At 37.0% G+C, this 26,574-nt stretch overlaps 1 protein-coding gene across 3 annotated transcripts in view; it reads left to right on the top strand.

Annotated features, from left to right (window-relative positions):
* FAM204A (family with sequence similarity 204 member A) overlaps positions 1–25,751 on the top strand; it is a 26,332-nt gene extending 581 nt beyond the window's left edge. For 2 of the 3 annotated variants that reach the window (XM_026651077.1, XM_026651080.1), the window contains exons 2-8: positions 1,816–2,091; positions 3,080–3,170; positions 3,893–3,929; positions 5,649–5,748; positions 8,910–8,999; positions 23,332–23,438; positions 23,967–25,751. In XM_026651077.1, the coding sequence (XP_026506862.1) occupies positions 1,831–2,091; positions 3,080–3,170; positions 3,893–3,929; positions 5,649–5,748; positions 8,910–8,999; positions 23,332–23,438; positions 23,967–24,018 (738 nt within the window). In that variant the 5' untranslated portion in view covers positions 1,816–1,830 and the 3' untranslated portion in view covers positions 24,019–25,751. Of the gene's footprint in view, positions 1–478; positions 528–1,815; positions 2,092–3,079; positions 3,171–3,892; positions 3,930–5,648; positions 5,749–8,909; positions 9,000–23,331; positions 23,439–23,966 lie in introns of those variants that run through there. The other variant, XM_026651079.1, reaches the window with a different exon arrangement.
* The last annotated feature ends 823 nt before the right edge of the window (positions 25,752–26,574 follow it).

Here is a 26,574-nt window from a genome sequence, read left to right as displayed (position 1 = left end):
GGTAGTGGAGGGGTGCTGGGGGGGCAGTGGGTGGGGGTTGCTGGGTGAGGAGCGGGGCAGTGGTAGCCGTCAGAGAGGGCTGGGTTGGTAGTTGGGGGAGGGGCAGGGGGTGTTTTTGCATTCCGGGAGGGTGGAGGTTTTAAGAGGTGGGGGGAGGAGGGAAGGGCACTTTGGGGGAGGGGTGGGGTAGTGGGCCGTGGAGGGGGAAGGGACAGGAGAAGGGTGGAGCTGGTTTTGTCTTTGGGTGGGCAGAGCAGGTTAGGTAGGTGGGGAGGGCAGGGCAGGGCTTGGACTTCATGTTGGTCCTGGACTTCATGTTGGTCCTGGATGTGAGGTTCATGGTTGCATATCAAAGTGCTAGGACACTGTGACACGTGGTAAATGTCAAGAGGTTCTGGTTGTACCTGTAAACTTCTCCTAAAACCCCACCTAGCATGAGCCCTCTTGCTTCTGGAGGGGAACCTGCCTTAAAAGAATCCAAAAAAAAGGAGGCCTCTCTCCCTCTTTTCCTACTTACCTCTTCCAAAGTAAGCCTGATTTGGACTGTAAATCAAATCCAAACAACTTTTGAGAGTGCGGGCTGGGTGGTGCTGTCCCAGGTAGCAGTTGCAGGAGGAAATGAGCATGAGAATAATAAGCTTGTCATACTCTTCATTGAGAGACACTATAGGGGAATCATGTTAACTTGTACCTATAAATATCTACTTAAGTTGGGGTTTGGCTTTTTAAAAAAGTCACACCATCGTTGGATTCAAAAGAAAACAGCACAATGTTATATTTTTCAGTCCGATTCAATGCTGACATAAGCTGCACAAATGTTGCCAAATTGTGTTAAAAGGCAAATAAATCAACCACACCCATAGGTATCTTAGAAGTAGGTAACATCTGCCTAGGATCGCCTGTGCACTTGCTGCCTTTGGGTATTGATCCTTTGTGGCCATTTGTCAGAATTGTCCATTTCTGATCAAATAGCAGGTGACTTCTTTCTTTCTCCCATCTGTCATGGTCAGGCAGTTTTTTTTTCCTCTTTCCTTTTTTTTTTCCCCCCAGACCAAGTCTCTCCATTGGGAGGAAGTCACTTAATTAGTTTTAAGACAAATTTGAAATTGTCTGATGCAGATTTTGCTCTAAGTTATACTAGTGTAAATCTAAAATAACTCTATTATAGTCAAGATTTACAGTGGTGCAGCAAAATAGAATCTGGTCTTGTACCACTCATGATTTACGTTTTTGTGTTGCATAATTCAGTGAAACACAGGACCAAATTTTCAAAAGTGTGTGTGCAAAACCAAACAAGCACTTTTAGAGACACTTGACTTACAGTTCCAGGGTACACACAAATCTGACTGTACACACTTCAATAGCATCTAGCCCTTAATGTGTGTCTCCCAAGTGTTTTTTTAAATACTCATTCATGCACTTTCACAACCCTTTGATAATTGTGTTCTCTAGATTCAGGCAGTATGACTTACTGCATTTAAAAAAAAAATCTCGAGTTACAATTTTTCTATCCTTTATATTAAAAACTCAGTTTTAAAATTATAGGAGAGCAAAAGGACCATTGTGTAAACTGTCCTCTCTACAAGTGTTAAGACATTCTGCATTAATTCTAATAAGCTTGTCTAAACCACTTAAAACATCTAATGGAAGAAAGATTATTTTTTGCTTTTTCCTCTTGTCAAGAGCATTTAAAATATTTGTAATGCCGTATTTCATTATTTCTAATTCTCTGCATCCACAGAGAAAATAGAATCTGGGTAAATTCATATGAAGTGTATGTCTTCACAAAGATTTTTTTTTGCTGTTTTGCTCTAGTTTTTAGACTGAAAGATGTGGAGTGGGCTGTTGCCTCCTGGTGTGAATGAAAGTGATGTTGACTTGAGTTCTGATGATGGAGACCCAGCGGATGGCCCTATATCTTGCTCCACGGAAGATAAAGGAGATGAGGATGTCAAAGGAGTTCAGGTTTCTGATTTTCAGACAAATAGACCTGAGAGTATCATTGAAAGTAAATCCATTCCTATAGCAGTGGCAGATGGAGAAAATGAATGTCAAGAATGCCCTTCTGGAGTTTCTTTAAAAATGTGGAATGTGGGTATTATTAGTTGTCTTCAAATGACCAGTGCAAAAGTATATCATGTTCAGTGTTGTGTGGCTAATTTTTATTTAAGTGAAGGGGCATACAATGTGTAGGATAAAATAAAGCAATTTGAATAAAATGTAGATTGCCATGACCCATTGGAACCAATTTTAACCTAACAAGCTGCTAAGAGGAATTTTTTTAATGTAAATTTTACTTTTGCTTTCTTTACAGACTGGTAAATTAAAGCCCAGGGGAGAAAAATAATATAGCACAACCACTGCTTCTTACAAAGTTTTCTGTTCACTTCAGGGTCTGAGCACCTGAACTTCTTTTCAACTGGCTTCTGTATTGTTAAAGATTTGTAATTCCGCATATTATCCAATCTCCTGAATATTTAAGATGTACTCAACAAAAAATTGTGCCATTCAGTATGAAGTTGGGTTACAAAACCTTAACCATTTTCTTTGATCTGAACATGTTTCATATGGGGAAAGAAAAGATTGGAGAATTCATACTTATGAGCTGACCAGTTCACACTGATATTTCACAGTAGGCCTCTAATTCTGAATAAGGATTGCAAAAAACTAGTCGCTCATCTCTCTCCATAGCCTAGATAGCCAGTTATGTAAGAGGTCTGCTTCCAGTCTTCCTTGGACATTCACCCATTATCTAAACTGACCTCAGAGGACTTTATGAACATGCTCACTGTTGCACCTTTAATGTGTTTCAAGTTAGTTGTGTACCTTATAATGAAGATTGGGATGCAATTCTGAAGAATCATGGGGACTAAAAGAAGGGGTGGGGGCAGAAAGTCAGATAATATTAAGTGGTATGAAGATCGGAGTCTGTTGTGTGTAACCTTTGTAACTTAGTACCAGCAGAATTGAATATGCACTATATAAAAACCTTTGTATAGTAAGAATTAGAATTTTGGGTAATGTTTTCAGTACACTTTTTGACTTAAAAAAATTCTGAGTTTGCTTTTTCCTCTTGTAGAAATTTCAGGAGCTGCAGAAGAAAAACTTGGAAATGAAAGTCCAAACAAATCAGGGAAACGGGGGGAAAAAGAGAAAACGTTACAGAAAAGGTATTTCATTTAACTATAGAATTAATACCAAATGCATTTTGATTTACTAAAGTGAGTTGGAATTTTTTCAAGAATTAAAGTGAAAGACCAGGCTGGAGGGCACCATTGATGCCAGCGTTCTGTGCCTGTGAACTAGAGACTTTTGTTGTGTGACTATTATGGAAACGGTATAGATTTATATAGACTCATAGACTTTAAGGTCAGAAGGGACCAATATGGTCATCTAGTCTGACCCCCCGCATGATGCAGGCCACAAAAGCTGACCCCCCCACTTTCCCTTAATATTTGTGCCACTTGCAAGGAAATTCAACTTGTAAACATTCTTCAATTAATGTTGATTTATCAGGATTACCAGTTAGCTAAAATTTCAGTAATCCAATGACTCACTCTTGCTTTAGCTTTCTAAATACAATTCTCTATTAACAGATACTGTATAAAGTTCTTATTATGAAAACCCTTACTACTGAGCATAATCCTGTTGCTTTAAAAACATTTTAGAAAGTAGGCACTATGGCACCAGTCCTGCTAATGGGGTCTGCCTAAATGGGGTTCCATTAACTTCTTGGAACTCTGTGAGGGGGGATCTCTTGGTACCTCAGGCCTTAAGGATTACTTAGTAATAACCTACACATTCAACTTGAACTAGTCTCTTTTAATGATTTGTACCAGACATTTGTGAATGTCTTTAAAATGCATTTGATTTCTTCATTTTTTCTTTTCAGAAAAACTGAAAAAGAGCATAAAAGAAGTGATTGAAAGGTATAAAGTCAATATAATTATCTGAAGTGTTTGTAAAGGGACATTGCGAGTAAGAATGAGTACAAAACTTGACTAACCTTAGGGCCACATACTATCTTTGGATATCTGTAAGCAGTTTCCAAGTCAGTCAGAGTCTTGGGCAGTCAATGGCCGAATTTGACCCTTAAAATTATTTGATGGGGAAATTTCTTGATTTAACAAAAATTGACTTGGGTAGTGTAGAAGAGTTGCGCCGGGGCTCTACCCTCCCGGACGGAGGGGCGCCACACCGGCTCACTATAGCACAGATAGTCAAAGCTCAGGCCCCTTTATGTAGGGGCTGGGCGACCCACAGTTCAGGGAGCTCAGGCCCTCAGGCAGGGGTTGAGCAATAATCAATTAGTTCTGGATTCAGGCCCTCAGGCAGGGGTTGAGCAATAATCAATTAGTTCTGGACTCAGGCCCTCAGGCAGGGGCTGAGCCACCAGACAATTAGTCCTGAGGCCCAGGCCCTGGAGCAGGGCGGGGCACAAACAGTCACAGCTCAGGCCCTAGGATACAGGGGCTGAGCAAACAAGCAGTTAAGGTAAGCCCAGGCTCCTACACCTGAGCGTTGGGTGAGGGGGAAGCCTGCCACCCGCGAGCGGGGTGGCAGGGGGGAACGCAGGCCCACCCACTCCACTGCGTTCCAGCCCGGGGCCCTAGCAGCGGTTACTGCCGCTGCTGGTCAGTGGGGTATCCTGACCGAAACACACTGACATCGGCTCACAGGTCTCTGCAGCCTGACCGGGGTTGGCTACCCCCGGGCTACTTCCGTGTTCCCCCTCGGGGCCTACCTCGTTGGCGACACCGGGTTCGGGCCAGTCCAGCAGCATCGGTTCCTCTGGTGCGGGGCTTGGGGCCCAGTCCGGCAACTCTCCACCAGGGTAGGTGGCCCGGGGCAGGCTTGGTTCCTCCTTCTCGGGGTAGCGGGCCCGGGGTAGGCTTGGCCAGTCCTCCTCGGGGTATCAGGCCCGGGGCAGGCTTGGCCAGTCCTCCTCAGGATAGCTGGTCCGGGGCAGCCTTGGCCAGTCCTCCTCGGGGTACCTGGCGAGAGGTAGGCTTGACCGGCGCGGTGGGGTGGCAGGTGGCTCGCGGCCGGCTCCCAAGCGGGAGCTCAGCCCGGGACGTCTGCTCTCTCTGCCAGCCTGGGCTCCACTGAGCTCTGCCGGCGGGCTTTTATGCTTCCGGGGCGGGGCCGTGACCTCGACGGGGCGGGCGCCGGACCCGGTGGCTCCGCCCACGTTGGGGTTAGGGGAAGTTCGGCCCCCTCCCGGACGGAGGGGCACCACACCGGCTCACTACAGGTAGAAATTAAAATAGGAGAGGAGGGACTTAATTTATTATTACTTAACCCATAGTTATGACGACTTGCCCTCAATTGCACTACTTGTATGTGTAGTTACATGCGAAGTTAACTGCAGGGTTGGGGCCTTACATGATTCAAATACAGATATTGTGAAGTAAACAAAAGGAGCTGTTAATTTTGTTGCCATTAGAAAGTTGAGTAGGGGGTAACTTTTACCAAATGGGGGAACAAAAGATTCTTTTTTTTTCTTCTGGCTTTTAAAAGGTTATTACAAACAATGGAGAGTTTAAAAATACATAGCTGATAATGTTAACTGCTATTCATATTTTAACTGAATAATCAGTTTAATTTACTCTGTGCTTGGTACCAAGTTGTGTTTGTCTGTTTTTCAGTCAGCAGTCTTCAAATGAAGGTCAATGGAAGGAACTCTCACAATACTTTGGAATTAATGATAGGTTTGAATCTCTTGTGAGCAACAGGGCTGCCCAAAAGGTGATTGCTATTCATAGTTTCTTAGAAGTATGATGACAATGATATATTATGACAAAACTAAAATCCAGCTATAACTGAAATAAGAATAAGCAAAAAAGTTGGTTGAAGGTGAGTAAATAATCATAGACTTCTATTAGAGAGAGAATTCTATGTAACACTTGTAATATGATCATCTAGTTAGACAGCACACGCAATTTATAGATATTACTTATATTGAAGAATTGCTACACTTTCTGTTGATACAATATCCCTCGGTATCTCCTTCTATTTCTCTCTTTTTTTTTTTTTTTTTTTTTTCTCTGTGATATACATAGAGATAAGTTCACATCTGATTTGGCTAGGGTGAATTTCTTTTAATTTTAAAATACTTCAGCTGATACTTTTAATTGAAAACAATGGAATTGTCTTGAGGTACAGGCGTTAGTTATCTAAAAGTGATACTTCATCAGAAGTAGTCTTTTGGATTATTAAAACATTTATGTTATTAAAATGTATTAACACGGCCAATAATTCTCTTAGCAATTTCTGGCACTAATTATTATTGATTGTCATCAGTAATGTCTCATTTTCAAAACCCATCTATCTTTGTAAATTGTGTTCTTTATGGCAGTGGCTCTCAATCTTTCCAGACGGCTGTACCCCGTTCAGGAGACTGATTTGTCTTGCGTACCCCTCTTTCACCTCACTTAAAAACTCCTTGCCTACAAAATCAGACATACAAAGCACTAACAAAATCAGTACAAACTAAAATTTCATACAGACAATTACTTTATACTTATGTATATACTATACACTGAAAAAGTACAATATTTATATTCCAGTTGATTTATTTTATAATTTTCATTTTTACCATATAAAGCAAGCAGTTTTTCAGTAATAGTGTGCCGTGACACTTCTGTATTTTTATGTAGCCTGTTGCAAAACTAGGTAAATATCTAGATGACGTGTACCCCCTGGAAGACCTCTGTGTACCTGCAGGTGTACATGTACCCCTGGTTGAGAACCACTGCTTTATGGCATTATTTGGTCAGTGATGTTTCTAGCCAAGGTTTAAGTAATTTTTATAAAACCACATTACATTTTCTAGGTTACATATCCCAAGTAAAGTGACTTTGATCACTGTTTTCTGAGTCCTAATTCTAGGCAAACATCTGCTCATAATTCTCCTTAACTGAAACCACAGTCTTGCACTGAATTCCTCAGGTTAGACCTGGATAATGGAGGGGCCTCGGCCAGCAAAATGTGGAAGCTCTCCAGCTGAGATGATTAGATGAATTGTTTTTGTTAGTGCTGGCAAACTGTTAATTATATCTATTAATTTCATAAGGCATCAAATGGAATTGACTGCCACCACAACTTTGAATTATTTTATTAAATTTTTGTTCTTCTCTGACTTACATCTTCAATGTATGAAAATGAAAGGAAAAATCCTCTTAACAGTATTTCTCAGTAGTAACAGATGTTATATTTTCATTTACCATTACATCTTTAAAACAAAGTAGGTTAGTTGACCAGCTATGACATATTATTGTACTTTAACAATATTTAAATCCAATCAAGAAATGGAAGTCTCCTTCTTGATTTGGAAAAAGATTTTTTTGGTGGAATTTTTAAACAATCTCCTTGTGGACATCTGTCACGGATCCACAGGTCTGATGCTCTGGAACAGTCCCTGGGAGGACCCCTTTCAGGGGGCCGGGTTCCCCCCGTCCCCTAACGGACTCACTTCTTCACTAGGGTAAGTCATTTGGCTTTACTGCCTCCTTAGACTGAACCTCAGAGCCTTCAGCACCCCTGCTTCATGCGGTGAGCTCCCTTCAGTGAGTCCGCCTGAGCTAGAAACCTGAGAGAAACTTGTACACCTAAAAGGAGCAATGCATCCTCACCTTTGGCATCTGCAGTGACTTTCAGCCAGCGTTGCAAAACCAGTAAGGTTTATTAGATGTTTGGAACACAGCATAGAAAGTCCTTGGTCAGCACAGAGAATGGAAAGTTACAGCATGGTCCATCATGGTCAGCCCAGAGCCCTGTGACCCCTCTTTTGTCCCTGTTTAAGAGAGTCTCAAGCTTCCAGCAGCCAACTCTTAACAACCCCCCACTTGGCCACTCCTCAGTCCTTTTTTCTTGTTCCCTGGGCAAACATGGCTGGTTTCCTGCAGAGGGGTGGGCCATCCATGGTTCTTAGTTGCTAGATACCAAATGTCCAGGCAATTGGAATGGCCATTGTCTGGCAGTTGGACTCCCCATACACCAGCGGCCATTGCCCTAGACAGCTGTGTGTCAGTTACACCTGTATCTCTGGGTCTCTGCATAGAATAAGCCACCTTCTCCTGCCATACAGCATATAGGGGAAACTGAGGCACACACAATAAGTCATACAAAATATTACAGAAAATTCCCACTCTGGCACAACCTCAGTTCCACTCCTATATTCCTTCAGAAATATTACAATTGGAATCTTCAACAAATACAAACCTACAATTTTTTAAAGAGCACAGATGTATTTTATATATATATATATATTTTAAACTGTCATTGGTCATCCTTAATTTGCAAACATTAACTTTAGACAAGTTAGAATTTGCCTCTGTTATTAGGACAGTTTTTTCTTGTATTCAGAAATTTAAAAAATGTAAAACATTTTTTTCCCTTTCATACCGTGATTATTTGAAGACTTGGACTTAGTAGTACAGCAAAGTGGCATGGTGCCAGAATTCAGTTTTGAGATAAAGATAAGATCTAAGAACTGCAAAGATACAGTGGTAATTGCCATTCTTCATGTTACCTGACACATACACTTCACATTTTATTTAGGAAAGCTTCAGGGATGGAATAGATAAGCCATATCTTGAGATGAAATTTTCTTGTGACAGGTATAAACTAGTCCATATATATATATTTTTAACTACAGTATTTACCCTACACATAAGGTGGAGCTAATACAATGATTTGTGCTCAGTCAGCCTTTCAGGGACTACTTAATGATACTATCCATTACAACGCTTAGACAAATGTGATTTGTTTTACATGGAAATTACAGACGTGTGAAATAAATATAATTCTGTTAAACAGATGTTTAAAATGTATGTGAAGAGTTCTCTCTATAAATCCTATTTCCCCTTCATTTTGGCCTGAAGATGTTTGCCATTTTTTTTTTCCAGTCTGGTCTTGAAGTCAGCATAGACAAGTCTGTGACTGAAGGGGATATTGAGAGAGCTGAGGAACTGAGTAATAGATTAGCCACTCGTGAGGTAAGTTGACCTAGTTAAATACTACCTCTTAGAACTCTTTTAACTTTGTGTATCTAGTCATAAGTCATTATAATTTAACCAAATACTGTTAAAGATTGTTCCTGGCATCTTTTCCTTTTGCTGCTGCTTACATAGGCTTCTTTCAGCCACGACCTATTATAACCACAGATGTAACTTTAGGACTGTTTGGACAATGATATCTGTATTTTCAATGGCTCGAGTAATATCCATCACAAGAAGACCTGAACACACAACCCCTAAAAGGATTGGTCTCAGACAAACAAGTTATTGTGGAGCCACATTAGTAACTCCATAGTTCTGACTATAAATAGTTTTCTGTAATAATCCTAAAATTTCAACCTTCTTCCACATCAGTTTCTCAAGAAATTTCAGATGGAAAGTAGCTTTCTTACTAATATTCCATATCTCAGACTTTGCCTCTCTTTCCCACCTTAACAAAATTTATCCTCTAGCAAACTGGATGAGAGAGCTCAGAGATATAGCTATGTAATAAAAAGAGTTTTTTTGTTTTGTTTTGGAATAATTGTAATTATTTTCGTTTTTAAGAACATCTCTCAAAATTAGGTTGGTCCAGAAACTTCACATCTTTTATTACATTGTTTGCAGTGGTAGCTAGTGTGTCTGAGTAATTGTATAGCAGGTGGGTGACTGTTTGTAGAATTAACTTATTAACTTTGATCTTTCAAAGGGTTTGTAAAATGCTGACAGAACTTTTCAACCTTGGTAGTTAACCTGTTAGATGCCTCTGTGAACTGGGATTTAGAATGAGAAACCACACAAATAAATGTGTGTGTATGGCATCAGCAGTGCATCACTAGAGTCCAGCATAGGCAGCTGGCCTCCAGCTTCCATGAAGGCAGAGGGAGGGTGGGAAAAATATGAAGAAAGAAAATATTGGAGAACAGCTCAGAAGCCAGGGAAGGGAGAACAGTCAAATGTGGCTTTGAATAAAGAGAAGAAATGGTTTGTGTTTCCTCTTATTTATTCCTACAAGGTTTTCCATTTTCCTGCTAGAACATATCTCCTACCTCCTGTGAATCTTCCCATTCACACACACGGGTTGGAAGTTTCAAGTCTGTTGGCAAAGCCACTAGAATTCAAAGGGTTTTTGAAAGTTTAAAAATGAAGAAGGAAAACACTACAATTTACTTCAGATTTTCACATAAATGTTTTTAACATAAGAAAATTTCCAGCCAAACTTTTTTAAAAATAGAATTAAAGCTGCAGTTGCTTATCAGTTAAATTTAACACAGTACAGTATACCATTCTAGTTACCCAGAGTTTTGGAGGCTAGGAAATTTGTACTTAAGGTCCCATAAATAACTTAGTTAAATTCTGACTCTGCCTCAGCATCTGTCCTCTACACATTTACTGGAAACTGCCTTACTCAGCCACTGAGGGCACTAGTAAGTAACTACCATATGCTATCTACATTTCCACTAGTGACTGGAAAACCGTCACTTCACATAGCAGACATTCTTAAGTTTGTAATTATACTATCAGCCATGTGTCTCCCTTTTTGAGATCACCCACCTGCTCAGAATGAAATATGCCAACATCTCACCTATCCTTTCAAGTACAGTATAAAAACATTCCTAATATATCTCCTTCCAAGAAGAGACCTGAAATGCACCATTTCCTCATCTACTCTAAATTGGTTAGAGTACAACAATCAATAAAACATGCTGAGATTTCTGTTCAAATGTTTTGACTACAAATGCACATTAATATGAAAAGTTACAAGTTTTTGTACCATTTATGATATACTATTATCTGAATTGGATCACTGTTGTAACTGGGCAAGGGCCACTAAAGTTAAAGAAATGAGTGTGTAATCTTGAGATGTGCAAGTTGGAACGTAGGAATGATGATTGGAAGAAGTTTGGAGCTATGTGAGGCCAGAATATGGAGTGACTGCTGAGTCAAAACTAAATGGGGTTGCAGTAGAGAATTTCCAGTAAATGTTGGCTAGCATCAGGATCAGCGTCAGTTGAACCCATTTTTGTTTCTGGTTGTCATGGATGTGATAAGAGAATAAATGAAGGGAGTCACCTTGGAACATGCTGTTCACTGATGACTTAGTGATATGTGTGGAAGATTGTGAGGCCCTGCAAGCCAGTTTTGAACAGTGGCAATGTAGTTTTGAGCAGGGTGGATTTAGAGTGAATGTTAGTAAGACCAAGGCTATGGTAGCTGAAGGAGGAGGACTCTTCATAAAGGCAGAGAGCTTAGAAGAATGAAAAAATTTAAATACCTAGGATCAGTGGTTGTTGATGATGGTGCCCTACTGAGTGATGCCCGGCATCATACTAAAGCTGCTTGGTGCAGATGGTGAGCGCCGACCCCAGTTCTGTGTGACGAAAAGATGAATGTATAAAACTGGAATTGGACCCATCTTAATGTATGGAATAGAGATTTGGCCAACCACGACAAGGTAAATCAGTATGCTCTCCACCACAGAAATGAAGATGATGTGGTCAAATGGTAGGACACTCCATGATAGGAAATGAAATGATGTTGTAAGGGACCTAATGCAAGTTGCTCTAATTGAACCCAAGTTGAGGGAGGCTAGGCTAGGCTATGTTGGTATGGGCCTATCCAGCGGCAACTTGAGAGTTCTATCAGTAGGATGGCTCTTGCAGTAATTGTGGATGGAAGATGACCCAGGGGGAGACCAAAGATTCAATACATGAGCCAAATATCAGTGGACCTCAGAGAGACCAATCTGTATGAAAGCCTGGCATACAATGTTGAGTTTTGGAAGAAGGCTAGAAAAGTCGCTGACCCCAAATTGGGAAATCACAAGAAAGAAGATGATCGTTATCTGAATTGGGTAGACATGGGATTGTACAACACCTAGCATATTGAGTGCTATCATTACATATTATTTGTGGAACCTTAGCTCCAAATTGTTGACTTTATAGTATTAGCAGGTTCTAAAAACAAGAATACGTTTGAAACAATGTTAGTGTTCACAACCTTCATTCCATTTTGGTTAAGGTGGTTAGTCTGAATAAATAATACGTTGTGAGAGAAGGAAAACGCAAATGATCGTGGCCCTGATTTTGCAATGCATTTCATGTGGGCAGTCTCCCAGTATCTTCTGTGGGACTTTACACAGGTGCAGGGATTTGCCTATGCAAAACTCATTGCAAGATTGGTTCTTCTTTTGTGACTTACAAAAAGAATCTGCATGGGTTAAGGTGGGTCTCCATAATTGTGGGAGCCGGGGGGAAGTGCTATCTTTTCTTCTGGTGAAATTATTCAAGTAGTAACTGATTGCATAAAGAGCCAAAGAAAGGGTGCAGTTATGGGAGCAGCTGAGTCAGAACACTATTATCTCATAGACCAGGTACAGACTAATAAAACAAAATTGCTTTCACATTTTTAAATATTGATGCAAACATCCATGTGATCTTCTCCCGTCCCATTCTGAACTTTAAAAAAAAAAAAAAAAATCCTTGTTTTTGTGAAATGCTACCTTTTTTTGTAGAAAGTGAATTAATTCTAAAAAAATACCCAATTTTTTCAGTCTACACAATTTAAGCTATTAATGTTACTTTTCTTTTCACCTCCAAATGTTGTAAGCATCAGGAAATGGTTTGAGCCAAACACAGAGAAAGATCTTGACTGTGTACAGTATGGCACCCATGAAGGTGGTAAAAAATGAGTTGAGTTGCTGTTTCTTATATACAAACTGCATTATTTTACATTTTATTTCTCTTAATTATTATTCCTGAGCAGTGTTGTTTGAGGATATCAAAAATAAGCTGATTCTATTTGGGGTACAGCCCCCTTGCAGCCCTGTGGAATGTGTGTTAAGTGGGTGGGTGTTCTTTTGGAAATCAGGTGTATAGATTTTTTTTTTTTTTTAATCAGCACCATTTTCTTTCTCAAGAAGCAGTGACTGGAACCTGCTGATAAAGCCTTTGCTTTGAGGCACAGATCCCAGAGTTCTTAAAGCTGTTTCCTGCTTTAATAAGTGAAACTAATTTTTGATGTATAACATTTATAAGCCTGTGAAACTGATAGGGCAGCATCAGCATTTAGAAAAACGAAGCCAAAAATAAAGAGATGACTGGGAATAGGCAATGAAAACATGCCATAAAAAAGCTAGGGAATGCCAAAATCATGCTGTCGATGTGCTATCATTATGACACAGTGAGGGATGATTTTTGTGAAATCTGATTCCCTTAGAATCTGAGTGATGACTTACAGAATGTGCATAATCTGGAGACTGGTTGGGTGGATCACTGAAATTCACATCCCTGAAAGTCAAATGATACTGTAGCAAGGGTTTTTCTTTTCTTTTTCTCTCCATGTAACACTTGTTGCAGGATATTTGGGGGCACACATTATCATGTTGTAGGATAAGGAGTAAGTTTGGAAGCTGGATATTGTCTATATTTCTTTGATGAAAATACACCTGTCAAGGAATGGATTGCTGTTTCAAGAGATATTTTTCATAGCACTGTGCACACAATTTTCTTTGTGCTCTTAAGCCTGGTTGCTGGATTGTTGTGGGCTAGCAATTGAATGAATGTGGAACATATAAAATCTGATTGCTTTCATCATGGGGCAAAATTCTCCAGGGTGTCTCTGTTACTATCCTTAAGTCAAAACAGATTCAGATCTTTTCCAAGACAGCTTGGACCTTATAAATTCTAATTTTCAGTGCTAAAATGTAGAATCGTTTACAATATCAAAAATTATTTTCTTTTAGTAAACTTTTTTTAGTTCTACAGTGTGCATGACAAAAATTTTCTAGATCAAAATTAGCATGTGTATTGTGGCAATTGTAGAGTTAATCATGTTAAGGTAAGGTGTTTCTGAGCTTGGAATTGGATATGCTAGTGTGTGTGCTAGGAAAATAAGCAAGAGAAAGTAAAATTGTATGTCTAATTCTTATTGATCAAATATTTTTTTAAAAGTGTGGGGGGAGGAAGTATGGAAGTGAACACATTAACTCCAATTCTGAAGTTGCTGTGCACAAGTAGACCCATGCACAGAAACCCATAGACTTCAATGCATCTCCTCACAGACAGACCCACTGATGTTCACTCACAAGTGACTATGCATGGATCTGATTGTAAGATTGTGGACTACATGTATAACCTCCCTTGATGCAGCTACATGAAATTAATTATTAACAGAAATGTAGTAAGTATGTGGCTGGTGAAATTCACCCCAATCCCTTCACAAAGATTTCTACTAAGAAACCGTAGAAACTCTGTATGGTTTGGCGTAATGAACACACTCATTTTGTGGTCATTATTCCACTTTATAGGCTGGAATAGTGATGGCAGTTCTTTTGAACGTCCTTTGAGAGTCTGAGGGCTAGTGGATATCTGTAAATGCTGAATGCAGGGCCCATGGATTCTACTAGTCCTCTTTCTGATTCTTTTGCCCACCATGGAGCTCTAGTGGTTCAGTGATTCTTGGGCAGGTTCTCCACTATTGAATGAATTTCATTCTGAGAGAATATACTTCATAGAATATACTACTGCAGAGGCTCAGCCTCATCTGTGTGGGTTATATACTTCTAAATCTAAAAAAGCACACACAATTTATCTAGGGTTTTTAAACACTCTATACCGCACTGGAAAACATTTCTGCAAAGCATGCATCTTCCAAGAAACTTACTTTAATTATTATGTTAAGAATGGATAGTTTTAATTTTCTTACAATTTGCACAATATAAATATTCACAGTTAAAGTGTATTTTATTGTAATCCAAGTGCTATCTTTATCATATCCTAATCTAAGACTGTAATCATTAGCAAAGTGCTCCATGTTTTAAAGCTCTGCTGCTTGAATGTAAAAATGAGTACCTAAGGCCATGGTTGCAACATCGTATGTTTAATGATAACTTGTTTAACCTGAGAGATATCAAGAAAAGTATTGAATATTTATATAGGAGTTATCCAAGGAACCTTGAATCTTTTTTAGAATGGATATTGTTGAAAGAACGAAGTTAGCATGGTCAGCTTTGCAATGTTTGTATAGAGATTCCCTGGATTTCATAAAACATTGTTTTGTGGTGGTATATAGAATATGCTAACCACGCTTGCTTCGGTAGCAAGCTTTGAACACATACCTAATATGACTGAGAATCCTTCTTATCAATAGACATTTTTTAATGAAGTAGACTTCATTCTAACATAGGCTGTTACCTTAAATTGCAATGTGAATGGTTCACTTACTGTACTTGTTGGACTTTTCAGGCACTCCTTTAAGTAAGTCAATATTGAGAACTTAGAACACTATATTGACTCTGCATAACAGTAAATGTACAACCTATGTAAGAGTTATGACTCAAATTACTTAGTAATATCACATCAGTGTAACCAACGTAATCTGTTAAAGATGTTCACATTTCCTTTACATGCTTGCATATGTTGAGATATGAATATATATGTAAGGCTGTGGCTATTTAATTCTTTGTAAACTTGTTCTAAAATAGATTTTGCATGACCTGAAAAGAGATCTTTTCAATACTTCACCCTGAAAATACTTTACATTATTCTTCGAGTGAACCATATTTTTCTTTAATGTTGTCATGCTCAAATGTTTTGTTCTGTCTCTGGAAACAGAACGCAGATTTCTGTATGGCTCTAATAGTCCTGAGAATTATTCTGGCTAAAATTCAAACTTTTCATTTCACTTGTGATTATTGTGTAGCTATTATTGCTGCATAGGTGCCACATTGTCTAAGAGTGCATTAGCCTGAGGGCAGTAACTTGAACACAATAAAATTATCTTGACCACATTAGATTTACCTGTCAAAAGAAACCTTAAAAATATTATGTAATTTAGAGTACTAAATTACTGAAGCAGTTGTCAGTCTTCAAATAACCTGTTTTGACAGCACTATTCCTATGTGTTTAGCTTAGAGGCTTCTGGCATTTTGGTGAGAAGTGTCAAAAGCTATAATTTACAAGTAAACTCTGCATTATTGTAATAAAGCTTAAATGAAATATATGCATTATAATCAAATTAATTAACCAGTCATTGGGATACCATTCTCATCTCCCAACAGAGCTATTCTGTTGAGCTTTCTATCGATTCTGATTGTGACATATCATTTTTTGACCACTTACTAATAATTGTTGATGAAATTGTCCTCATTTGGAAGCAAATTCTAGCTTGATCATTTAGATTGGGGAGCACATGAGCTAGGTTCCTAAAACTATCTCTGTATTTTAAAATTTGATCCTATTGTTAAAGAAATAGTATATAGCTTGTGGTTGCCAAGTCATACAAACGTCCCTCTGTTAGATATACACAGGGTAAATTAATTGCATGGGGAAATGGCTACTCTACTACCACTACTGTGAATGGAGTTGTATTTCTGCATTTATCTACCCCATTCAAAATTTACTATAATATGTGTAGGTACCCAAAGTGGCTGCAACAAATTTAAAGATTATAATTGCACAACAGTTAACTTAGGCTTCATTTATATTAAAAGACCTGAAAAAAGAAGAGTAGATTTTATTTTGTCTTGGTGATGGGTTTTTTCCCCCCTAACATTTAGTAGAGGTGCTTCCAAATATCTTTCTTCATTAAGATTGTTTTCTTTTAACCTTTGCTATATGACAGGGTTATCACCTAGAATTACGTTCTTATGCTCCTCTAATTATGTATATCTTTTCTTAACAAACCTTAAAAAAAGATTTCAGATGTTACAAGTCTAATTAAAGAGACAGACAAAGCCGAGTTTATAGTGTAGATTTTTTCTGCAGTTCAATTAATCAGCATGTTTTCTCTTTTAATTAAAACCATTTTAGTAAATTAAAGCCCACAGCAAAACACATATATAATTTGTTTGTAATTAGCTCTTAATTGGTGGTAGTTGAAGCTTAGCACCCTTGGTTTCTTTCTTCATGATTGCCATTTTATTAGCAGCCAGTCATTAATTAATCTTTTTTTTCTAATTAGCTTATAAAACTGTTGATGGCACATTATTGTAAATGTGATTTTAAGTTCAAAGCTTGTTAATAAGCTTTCTTACTTAGAAGAACAGAGATAAAGAAATTGCTGAAAACAGTACTACAGTTCTTTTTTTTTAAACTGCCTTTCTTATAAGGGGACTGTGTAAAGCATCTAACAGCTTATAGTTAATTTTTAATGCTGTTTTCTCATGAATGGAAGAAGTTACTTCCATATAAATGTTTAAATCTAGAAGAGAGCTTAAATATTAGAACATTTTTCTGTCCTTGCTACATTAGTGTCATCTAAATATAATTTGATGTTTTAATATCCAGCATAAAAAAACAACAAAGGTATTACAAACTATTTTACAGTGAAAGTTGAGCACATCCTTGAAAGCAGACAATTTTCACTGCAAAATCCACTCAATATTCTTGTTTGCTTTATATATTTTATATACGTCAGCAATGGATAACATTCCATAACATAAAAGGAGAAAATCATTGCTAAAGGCAAAGCCTGAAATAACTAGATTCATATTTGATGAGAAACTGTAATACTGTATTAAAAGGCTGTTTGGCTTCTCTGGTATGACCATAGGATGCTTCAGGACCTGTTTGAATAAAGATGTTTTGTAAAAGCCTCTGTGGGTTTAGCATTTTGTAGATCACACCTAAATATGACATTTCTGGAGCAGTTCTTGAATCTGCTATCTCATTACTCGTATCATAGAGAGTTTGTATTTTAAACATGACTTCTCATTTAATGAAAGGTCTCTGCTGAATAATATTCCAAATTAAATATCTCAAGATTTTCTGGAAAGTTTTCTGTAAGTTACAGTAAATGTCTGTTGCAACTCAATAAAAATGTTTTCTGTCTTGCCGCCTGAACTTTACATACGATTTCAACTTCAGCCATTTCTTTGCTTGTTTTAAAAGTGTTTTATGATGCTGTGCAAGAAACACTAGAAAGGGATAGCTGACAAGGAAAAAATTAAAAATTGGATAAAAAGTAAATGAATAATGTCATATTACTAAAAAGATGAGAGGCTAATTTGTGCCGACTTTTTGCTAATTTTGTTCAAGCCTCAAAATGAGGAGCTGTCACCCGTTCTGTGTAGCACTGATGACAGTGCCAATGATCCATGAAATAAGCTGCCGCTGGCTTTGTTCTGATAAGAATGAACAAATCTGCACAATGTACGGCTCCCAGAATCTCATTTTCATACTTGCATGCAGGCTAAAAGAAATAAGCTGTTTGCAGGCTTGATTAATCAGACATTTGAGGGTTTTTTGTCTCTTTGATCTCTTTCGTCTCCTAGGTAACTTGCTTGACATTAATGTTGAGCTTGAGTAAAGACAATCAGGAATTGTAGACCAAACTGATATAAAAATTAAAGACCTTAACACTTTAAGTACTCCAGTAATGGTTCCGCTTTACTTCAGAAAACATCTGTTTTCATTTAATTAAAGAACAAAAGAGAATGGCATAAATATTTTTCATAGAAACCTGTTATTCCATACAAAGTTAAGGTATGATAATTGGTATTTTTAAATAAGTGCCTTGAAACTATTCAAAAAGAGGGAAAGCTTTAGAAATTTGTCACAAGGTAACAATTTCAGATAAGTAAAATTTTATGAAAAATGATGGATAAGAAGTTTGCATTTATGCTACATTAAGCTGATAGAGTAAGATATTTGAAATGATTATCGGTGAACTTTAATATGGAAAGATTTTTGCCTCATGGAAACTGAGTTGATTAAAAAGTTTGTCTTAAAAAAATCTATACTATGTTACAAGGATGAGCCATTATATCTGCTTTACTACCCAACATGATTTACACACTTTAAACCTGTAAAATTGAAAGGAATTTTTAAAAAATGTCGCAGTGCGTTTGCTTGAGGTTATGCAGACGCTTTTACAAATCTTCCAAGTGGCTGTAAAGATGAATGCCTCAAGGGTCTAGCCAGGGCCCTGCTTTTCCAACCAGCTAAAGCCCTTATCTTAAATCCAAGCAAAGTACCATTAATCTTTTTGAAAGACCTTTTATGGCTTTTAATATATCCCAAATTAGAACATTTTACACCCTTGGTTCCTGAAATATGGTGATAAAAAGCCTTTAGAGCTTAATTTTCCTTACTGCGTGCTCTGACCAATTTGCAGTTCTTTGTGATAATGTTTAGACACCTTAATTAAAATGCAGCAAAATATTGGATGTTCTATATGGAAAATGCTGATACTTTGGCTACACAAGAAATTGTTGTATATATTTTTATTCATGTTTTCTTACTTCTTACAACATTGTATTTTGTTGAGTTATCTGATGACCCGAAATGTTTGTGCTTTTTTTTTTTTTTTTTAAATATAAAATCCATTGACCAAGCTTTTAAGGATTTCTTCTGGGAGGGGAAGTGAAGATGTACGTCTGGGTGTGGATGGGTATAGAAGATGCTTAGTTTGAATAAAATGTTTGTGTATGTTTAAACACAACATATTTGTTTTTATGTTTTGCAGACTAGGCTTTATGTTGCCCTAAAGTGATAGCATTAATACTGCAGAACATTTATTTCCCCTCTTTCCACATATACTACAGAGGATCTTATTATCCCATTTTATTTCCATACTTTCAAAGATGGAAGTATTCATTCTGCCTTCACAGAAACAGACTATAAGATTTTTTTAAATACATTTATAGACATCAGTTATGTAAGATTGTGTGTATATTGATGTTAAATAGGCCCGCTAGAATATATTTTAAGTGTATACTTGTTAAGGAATAACTCTTAGTTAATTCATTGTACTAGAACGTAAAATTCAATCCAAAAATGACATATTTAAAGGCACAGTTCTTCTGCTGTGAATTCATTGTCTACTTAGTCCTCTGATTGCTCTGTTTATTAAGTTAATAAAATGATTGTGCTTTGTCACATAAATACTCATTTAGTGCATTAAAATCTACCCCTATTCCTTTAAGTTTCTACTGTAACTTCAGGAATTTGTTAGTTCATTAAATCTGGATTATTTATAAATGTTGCTGGGATTTTAAGATATTTAATTTTTTACAGCAAAAATTTTAATGCTTGTAAATACACTTAAATATTAAATGGCTGCGTGTCAGTAACAATGTTATATTTTAGTTAGTCTTCGTGTGATATGCTTTGTGACTAACTTCAGATTTTATAGTTCAGATGTCAGTCTATTGAATTCCTGGATTATGTTAATTTTTGTTAATCAAAACATCATTCTATGGCTAATGATGTAAAATATTGGCTGATCACATGATTGATTTGGTGCATCAGAGGACTCCAGCAGGACATATCTGTGACCCTTAAAAGGTACAAAAGCTAGATTAGAGAAATGTTTAGCTTTAGACTTTTTAAGGAATGAGTGTAATACTCAATGCTCACTTTTTAGCTATTTATTATTTGTATGATAGAAACTCTTAGGGCCTCAATCAATTATCAAGAACCCCTATTGTGCTAGGTGCTGTACAAACAAATAACCAGGCTGCCCCTGCCTCAAAGAGCTCACCATTTAGGTTAAGGAGAAGACACAACCGGTGGGTGAGTGAAACAGAAAAGCGGGGTGGGTGCGAGAGTGGGAAACAAGATAAAAATAAAAGAAACATCTTGAGTAATAGGCAGTAGGTTCAACTCACCAGCTGCCTAGCTGTTAGTGTTTTGTATGCAGTCTTTATAACATACAGGTACCAGTATTTCACTGGTGAAACAAGATCAGTATGCTACAGTCAACCTTCCTTTTCAGACTACATTTAAAAATACTGCATTCTGGGGGTTTGATCCATGGCCTTAAGAAGTACAATTTTCACAGAAGTAAATTGCAGCCCTACCTGCATACAGACAACAGACTGAGCTCTATATGTGTTGCCATGACAAATGCAATTTCCAGTCATGTTTTCAGTAGTCTGAGACCCCTGTTCTGTTACCTGGGCCTTGCACCCTGGTATCTTTTTTGGATGCCTTTGTTTGCAGTCTGGGTTGTGTAAGGCAGTCTTCAATTGGAAAGATGCTCATTGACTTCAGGCTTTGGATAGCGCCTTGAGTGAGTTATTGCTGCAAGAAGCAGCAACTTGTTCTAACGTGTTCTAGCAGTCTTCGCCAAATGAATTTTCTGTTTGTCAGGAAGAATAGGAGTAATTTTGAGAAGAAATTCTTCCATGACATTATATTTTTGCTGGCATTATTTAACATCATGCACAGATATCACAAAATTCAATTAAAATGAGCAGAGAACTAGTTAGTAATGTTCAGTAAAGGAAATCTTTGAAATTGGCAATTTCAGAATTGTTGTCTGGCATTATTCCATCTTGTCTTTTCTCTGACATTTACCATGGCATCAATTCAATTCCCCTTGGGTGAAAAAGTTTGTAAATACATAAATAAAATGGCATCCAACTTACATCCTGTCAAAAGCTTATTTGAATAACATGCATGTTTATTACCTAAATAATGATAATCTAGAGTCTGATAATATGAAGATCATCTTAACCTATTGCAAATGATCTCTAAATACATTATTTCAGTCAACTTCTCAGTAGAACATGGCAACCATTTAACAGTGTGTAGTAGCTCGAGATAGTTTCGGATGGAAGTGAAGAACACTTAAACAATTGTATCTGTAGGCAGATACAATATAATTTTCTAAATTAACATTTTGGCCAAGATGCTGGTAATATCCTCAGTACCTCCATTCCTGCAAAAAGTGCTATGGAAGTTTTTAATCTCCACACATGGGCAAGAGTTAGAGCCATGCTGGGGCACTGGTTCAGTAATGTTCTAAAAAGGGGATTACTGAAACATATCACTACTATTTCCTGCAGCATGGTGGGTTTTCCCTGGAGGTCTTCTACTTGATATTGGTAAGGCCTGACACTATTTATCTGAGAAGATCAGCTTGTGGTGTTATGGGAATACATTGTTAGTTCTGATAAATCTGTTGAAGATCAAATTACACATTCTAACTTTTTCCAAGGTTGATTTCCATCATACTATGCATTCTGAAAATTGTGATCTGCACAACACAATATGTTTCACTGAAAGGAATTTTCTGTTGTCTTTACTGACTCAGAGTATGTCACGAAAGCAACTAACAAGATGAAAGTAGAGTTGGTCAGAACATTTTCAAAACATTTTTCATCAAAAAGTACTGTTTATCGAGTTAAACCATAAGGCTTCTGAGGTCCACAGTAGGCAAGAGAGGGAGAGACGTGAACCAAATACCTAATTTTCTTAATCCAAAAGCCAATGATTCAACACAGTTCCATTTTGCAAAATGTTCAAAAGATTTTCTTCCAGTTAGTAAAAAAAACAAATTTTGAAACCTCAAATTATCATGAAATGCAGTGGTCATTCTCTGGCCAACTCGAGTTGTAAAATAAAGCAGCTCCTTTCTTTCTCTTTCACCTGCACCATCCTAAACACCACTTGAGCCAAATTCATCCCTAGGATTAGTGGAAATAATTCCCATTGAGTCACTGGAAATTAGACACATTTCTAGCAGGATACCAAACCTGTGCATATTACAATGTTGTCAGTTATTCTTTCCTGATCAACTTATGTATCTAACATGTCTCTGGCACTTCCATCACTACTGAATTTGGCCCTTAGTTTGAAATATACACTGAATACTGAAACACTCAAAGCAGTGGCTAAAATGCCAAGTTTTTATTACTTAAAAAAACTGTCTAGGTTGGTTGGCTACAAACTTTACATATCTAAAACTTTCTTGTCATTTTAGTTCATGTGATTATATGAATAATTTTCATTCTTTAACATGATGTATTAGACAAAAAACTAGACTAAGGAGGGTAGCTGATGCTCTAGTAATGCCCAATACATAAGCTCTTTCCTTTTGCACTTGTTTTGTGTTATTGAGATTAGCCTAAAATCCAGCCTTCACCAGTTCTCAAGTGCTTTAAATTCCATATGTGAAAGGTACTGTATGTGAGGAAATATTAATTTTTTGAATTTACAAGTATACCATCTGTTGGATGGGTGGGATTTTTCAGAGCTTTGAGGCCCCTACTGTTCTTGCCCACCATTCTTAACACTGCCATCTTTCTGGCTGATGAGGGTGTGGAGGTGGGAACAGATAAGAATCATTGCTCCTTCAGTTCTAGTTGTCTTTTTGGACCGAAGCACGCAGGGTAAAATGGATCATCTGTCTCTCCCATAGAAAATCTGGTCCTGTTCAGTCCTATGAGTACATCTGTCCATCTGATTTTTCAAAAGATATCGTAACTCATGTTAGCCCATGGGAAAGTCTCTAAAACTAAATAACTCATTGATAGGCCTCATGTTTGATGTAAACCATTTGCTTCTGTTGACTTTTCTTTCTGTTCCTTCTCACCCCTTCTTAGCTCGGCGTGAAAATTGCTAAAGCTGTTGCTTGTCGCAACTTTGTAAAAGCCAAGCAAGATACGGAGGCTTCCCAAGAAGCTCGAAAGAAAAAGAAGCTTGCCTGGGGGTGCGTCATTTGAGTACAATATTCAGTATTTGTGGTTTTGTTGGCACTAAATGGATTCAATAGAATCTCAGTTAATGTTTCCTTACTTCAAATAGACTTGTGCTGATCCTTGTTTGTTTAGTTTGACCTGATTGTTTTTCCTGAATAGTGAATCAGACTAAATATATACACCTCTACCTCAATATAACGCTGTCCTCGGGAGCCAAAAAATCTTACCGCGTTATAGGTGAAACCGCGTTATATCGAACTTGCTTTGGTCCGCCGGAGTGTGCAGCCCCGCCCCCCCAGAGCACTGCTTTACCACGTTATGTCAGAATTCATGTTATATCGGGTCGCGTTATATCGGGGTAGAGGTGTAGTTGTTACCACAACTGATAAGTTAGTCTAATGTTTATATTGCCTTTTTGTAATTAATAGGGTACTAAAAACCAAATTCTGATTTTTTTTCATTGAAGTTAAATGTTTTCTCTTGAAAACTCCCAAATATCACTGTAATGGTACCTAACATGGTTTTGTGCTTCATTTCAGATTTGAAGCGAAGAAAAGATGGGAAACAAAAAGCAACATGGGATACATGTAGTTCTGTCTTGATCTCATCTGAAAGCAAAGCTGTTTAAAATATAATTATTGGGGGTTTAATACAGTACGTGCTGCCTCTTTTATGCTTGCATAACTAAATCTTGAACAACTAAGCAAGATTGATAGTAGTTTAAAAAAACTAAGCAAAACCTGTTTGTTTACTTATTTCCTGTAATGCTGTTAGATTTCAATATCTTGTTTCAAATTCCTGTTAAAATTGTAGTGAGAATAGATATTTTATTATTTTTAATGCACACAGAAACTTAACATTCCACTCATGTTCTCCAAATGGAGAAAATTCTGTATAACACATCTCAGGTCTGAAGAATTGTGGAGTCTGGTCAAGATTCCCATAAATCTGGACCCAAATATTCAGTGCAGTAAGGTTCTGTTAGGTGGTCATGGGTTTAATAATGATAAAATATTCATGTCAGTGATCCATGGGTGTGGGTAAAGGGACAGGTTCTTCGTTTTAAAAAAAAAATCAATATCTTATCAATTATACATCTACTAAGTAGTACAGATCTTATCACAGTATTGTTTTGAGGCTGCTCTTTGAACCATTTGGATACAAGATATCAGTTGATTGAGTTGAAGGTATACCATGAAATGCCTGAAGAATACAAGAATGTTGACTTTTGTGACCTTACCCAATGCTCCTTTTATTTAGTTGTATTAAGTATGAAAATAATTTTAAATTAAGCTGTTCTCTATACTACTAAAAGTATCTTATCTTTGTATTATTTATTTATGTGGCTAGATGAATCGCAACAGAAAATTTTAGTCTGAGAGTTCATGAAGCGCAATGCTTAGATTCATTGGGTGGATCTAGTATGCTCCATGTCCTGGAACCACCATCTTGAAAACCCTTCCAGTTTATCCTTCCCCACTTACTTCACATGTGTTCAAGTTTTAAAAGTCCTATCTTGTCAATGGGACAAAATGTAGAAATATGAATCTTGAAAATATCTAAAATCTGTTATGTTGTGGAGTTGATCAACTTACACTCGAATATCAAATGCAAATTTTATTCAGTGCCAGATGTTTTATAAAAGAATTATTCTTTGAATGCTTATGTTGTAAGTAACAAGAATTGTTAATAATGTTTTCTCAAAATCATTCACAGTGAAAAGTAAGGACACATTCAAGACTAGCAATAACTTTTTTCCTTGAAGCTTTTGCATATATGTTTAGTCATCAAAATGCCTGAAATGAATTGGGAATGTAAACCTCAGTTGTTGTTAAACAAGATTAATATGTTTCAGGCCAAAGGTTTGGTATTAACATAATGGTGATTTACTATTTAAGAACTTCAGGCTAAAACAACTTGCCAAAGAATAGTACTTTGAAGGTTTACGGCACCAATTCTAAGACCTAAGGTTTGTAGTCTAACATGGAATAGGGCATTTTTTGGTAGCCCTTGGGATGTTGGATATATTTTTTTTTCTTCCCCCCCAGCAGAACATTGTACTTTCATAAAGATGAGAGTTTGCAATATGGTAATCCTAGAGTTAGCTGTAATTAGTTATGATGACGGAGTTAAAGACAACTGCCAAGACTGTAAACCAGTGGGTAAACAGGTTTCTGAAACAGAACATCATAAAATTCAAACTGTATTTTAAATACATGTACCTTTTTTGGAAGAGCCATTGGCATGGGGAAAGGAAGCAAGTGGTATGTAGTCCTCATATTATTTACTTTATATATGCATTAAATTTACAAATACATAATTTATAGTTTGTGTATGTATCTGTATTTTTCCCACATGGATTAACATTACATTTAAGACATTATGCCTATGAAAATGGGAAAATGCCTTAGTTGTCCTTGGCACACCTAGAAAAATACTATATGAAGAATTTTTTTCTGAATTTCAAATGTACCAGAATTCTACAAAAATTCCTATCTGAAAATTCAGGTGAAATCATTTTTACTGTGTATAGCTTGTTTATTTTTTTTAAACAGATGGTAAATAAATGTTAGAAAAAAGATGGCCTTTTTATGTGTTATCCACTGAAAAAGCCAAATGATGCTAATTATCCTGTGCCCTGAAAACAGATTAATATGATACACTTTTTGGTACTTTAATAAAATTACCTCTATTTTAATAACTGAAAAAGAAATGGTGTAAACTTCAGCTTAATAGTAACTGATCTAGTTAATAAATTGTTGATATATGTGCATCACACCAGAAGGAGCAGTACTCTTATTTGATCTGAAAATATAATAGTCAAAAAATAAAAGGTAAGGGTTTTTTGTGTTTGAAAAATCACTGGTTTATATTCATCTCAACAGTGCTCTCTGCATGTAATATTTTTCACTTTTAAAATAACTAATTAGTTTTATTTTAGACCACTAATAATGTAATTAATTATTTAGGAAGTATGCAGAACATTTCCTTTAACTTACTCGTGTGATGAATTAAAAATGATCACATTTAAAGTACTTTGGTGTTCCTAAAGCCTTCGTTTATTAGTGTCTGTAAATTAGCAGAATTAAACTCTGTTCAAAAAGATGTTAAAGATTTAATTAACACAGTGAAAAAATATGAAAAGCT

Source organism: Terrapene carolina, unplaced genomic scaffold (genome assembly GCF_002925995.2).
Source record: "Terrapene carolina triunguis isolate 2854851 unplaced genomic scaffold, T_m_triunguis-2.0 Scaffold95, whole genome shotgun sequence".
NCBI classification, from domain to species: Eukaryota; Metazoa; Chordata; order Testudines; family Emydidae; genus Terrapene; species Terrapene triunguis.
The sequence above is the reverse complement of the archived record's forward strand: the minus strand, read 5'-3'. Positions and strand labels throughout refer to the sequence as shown.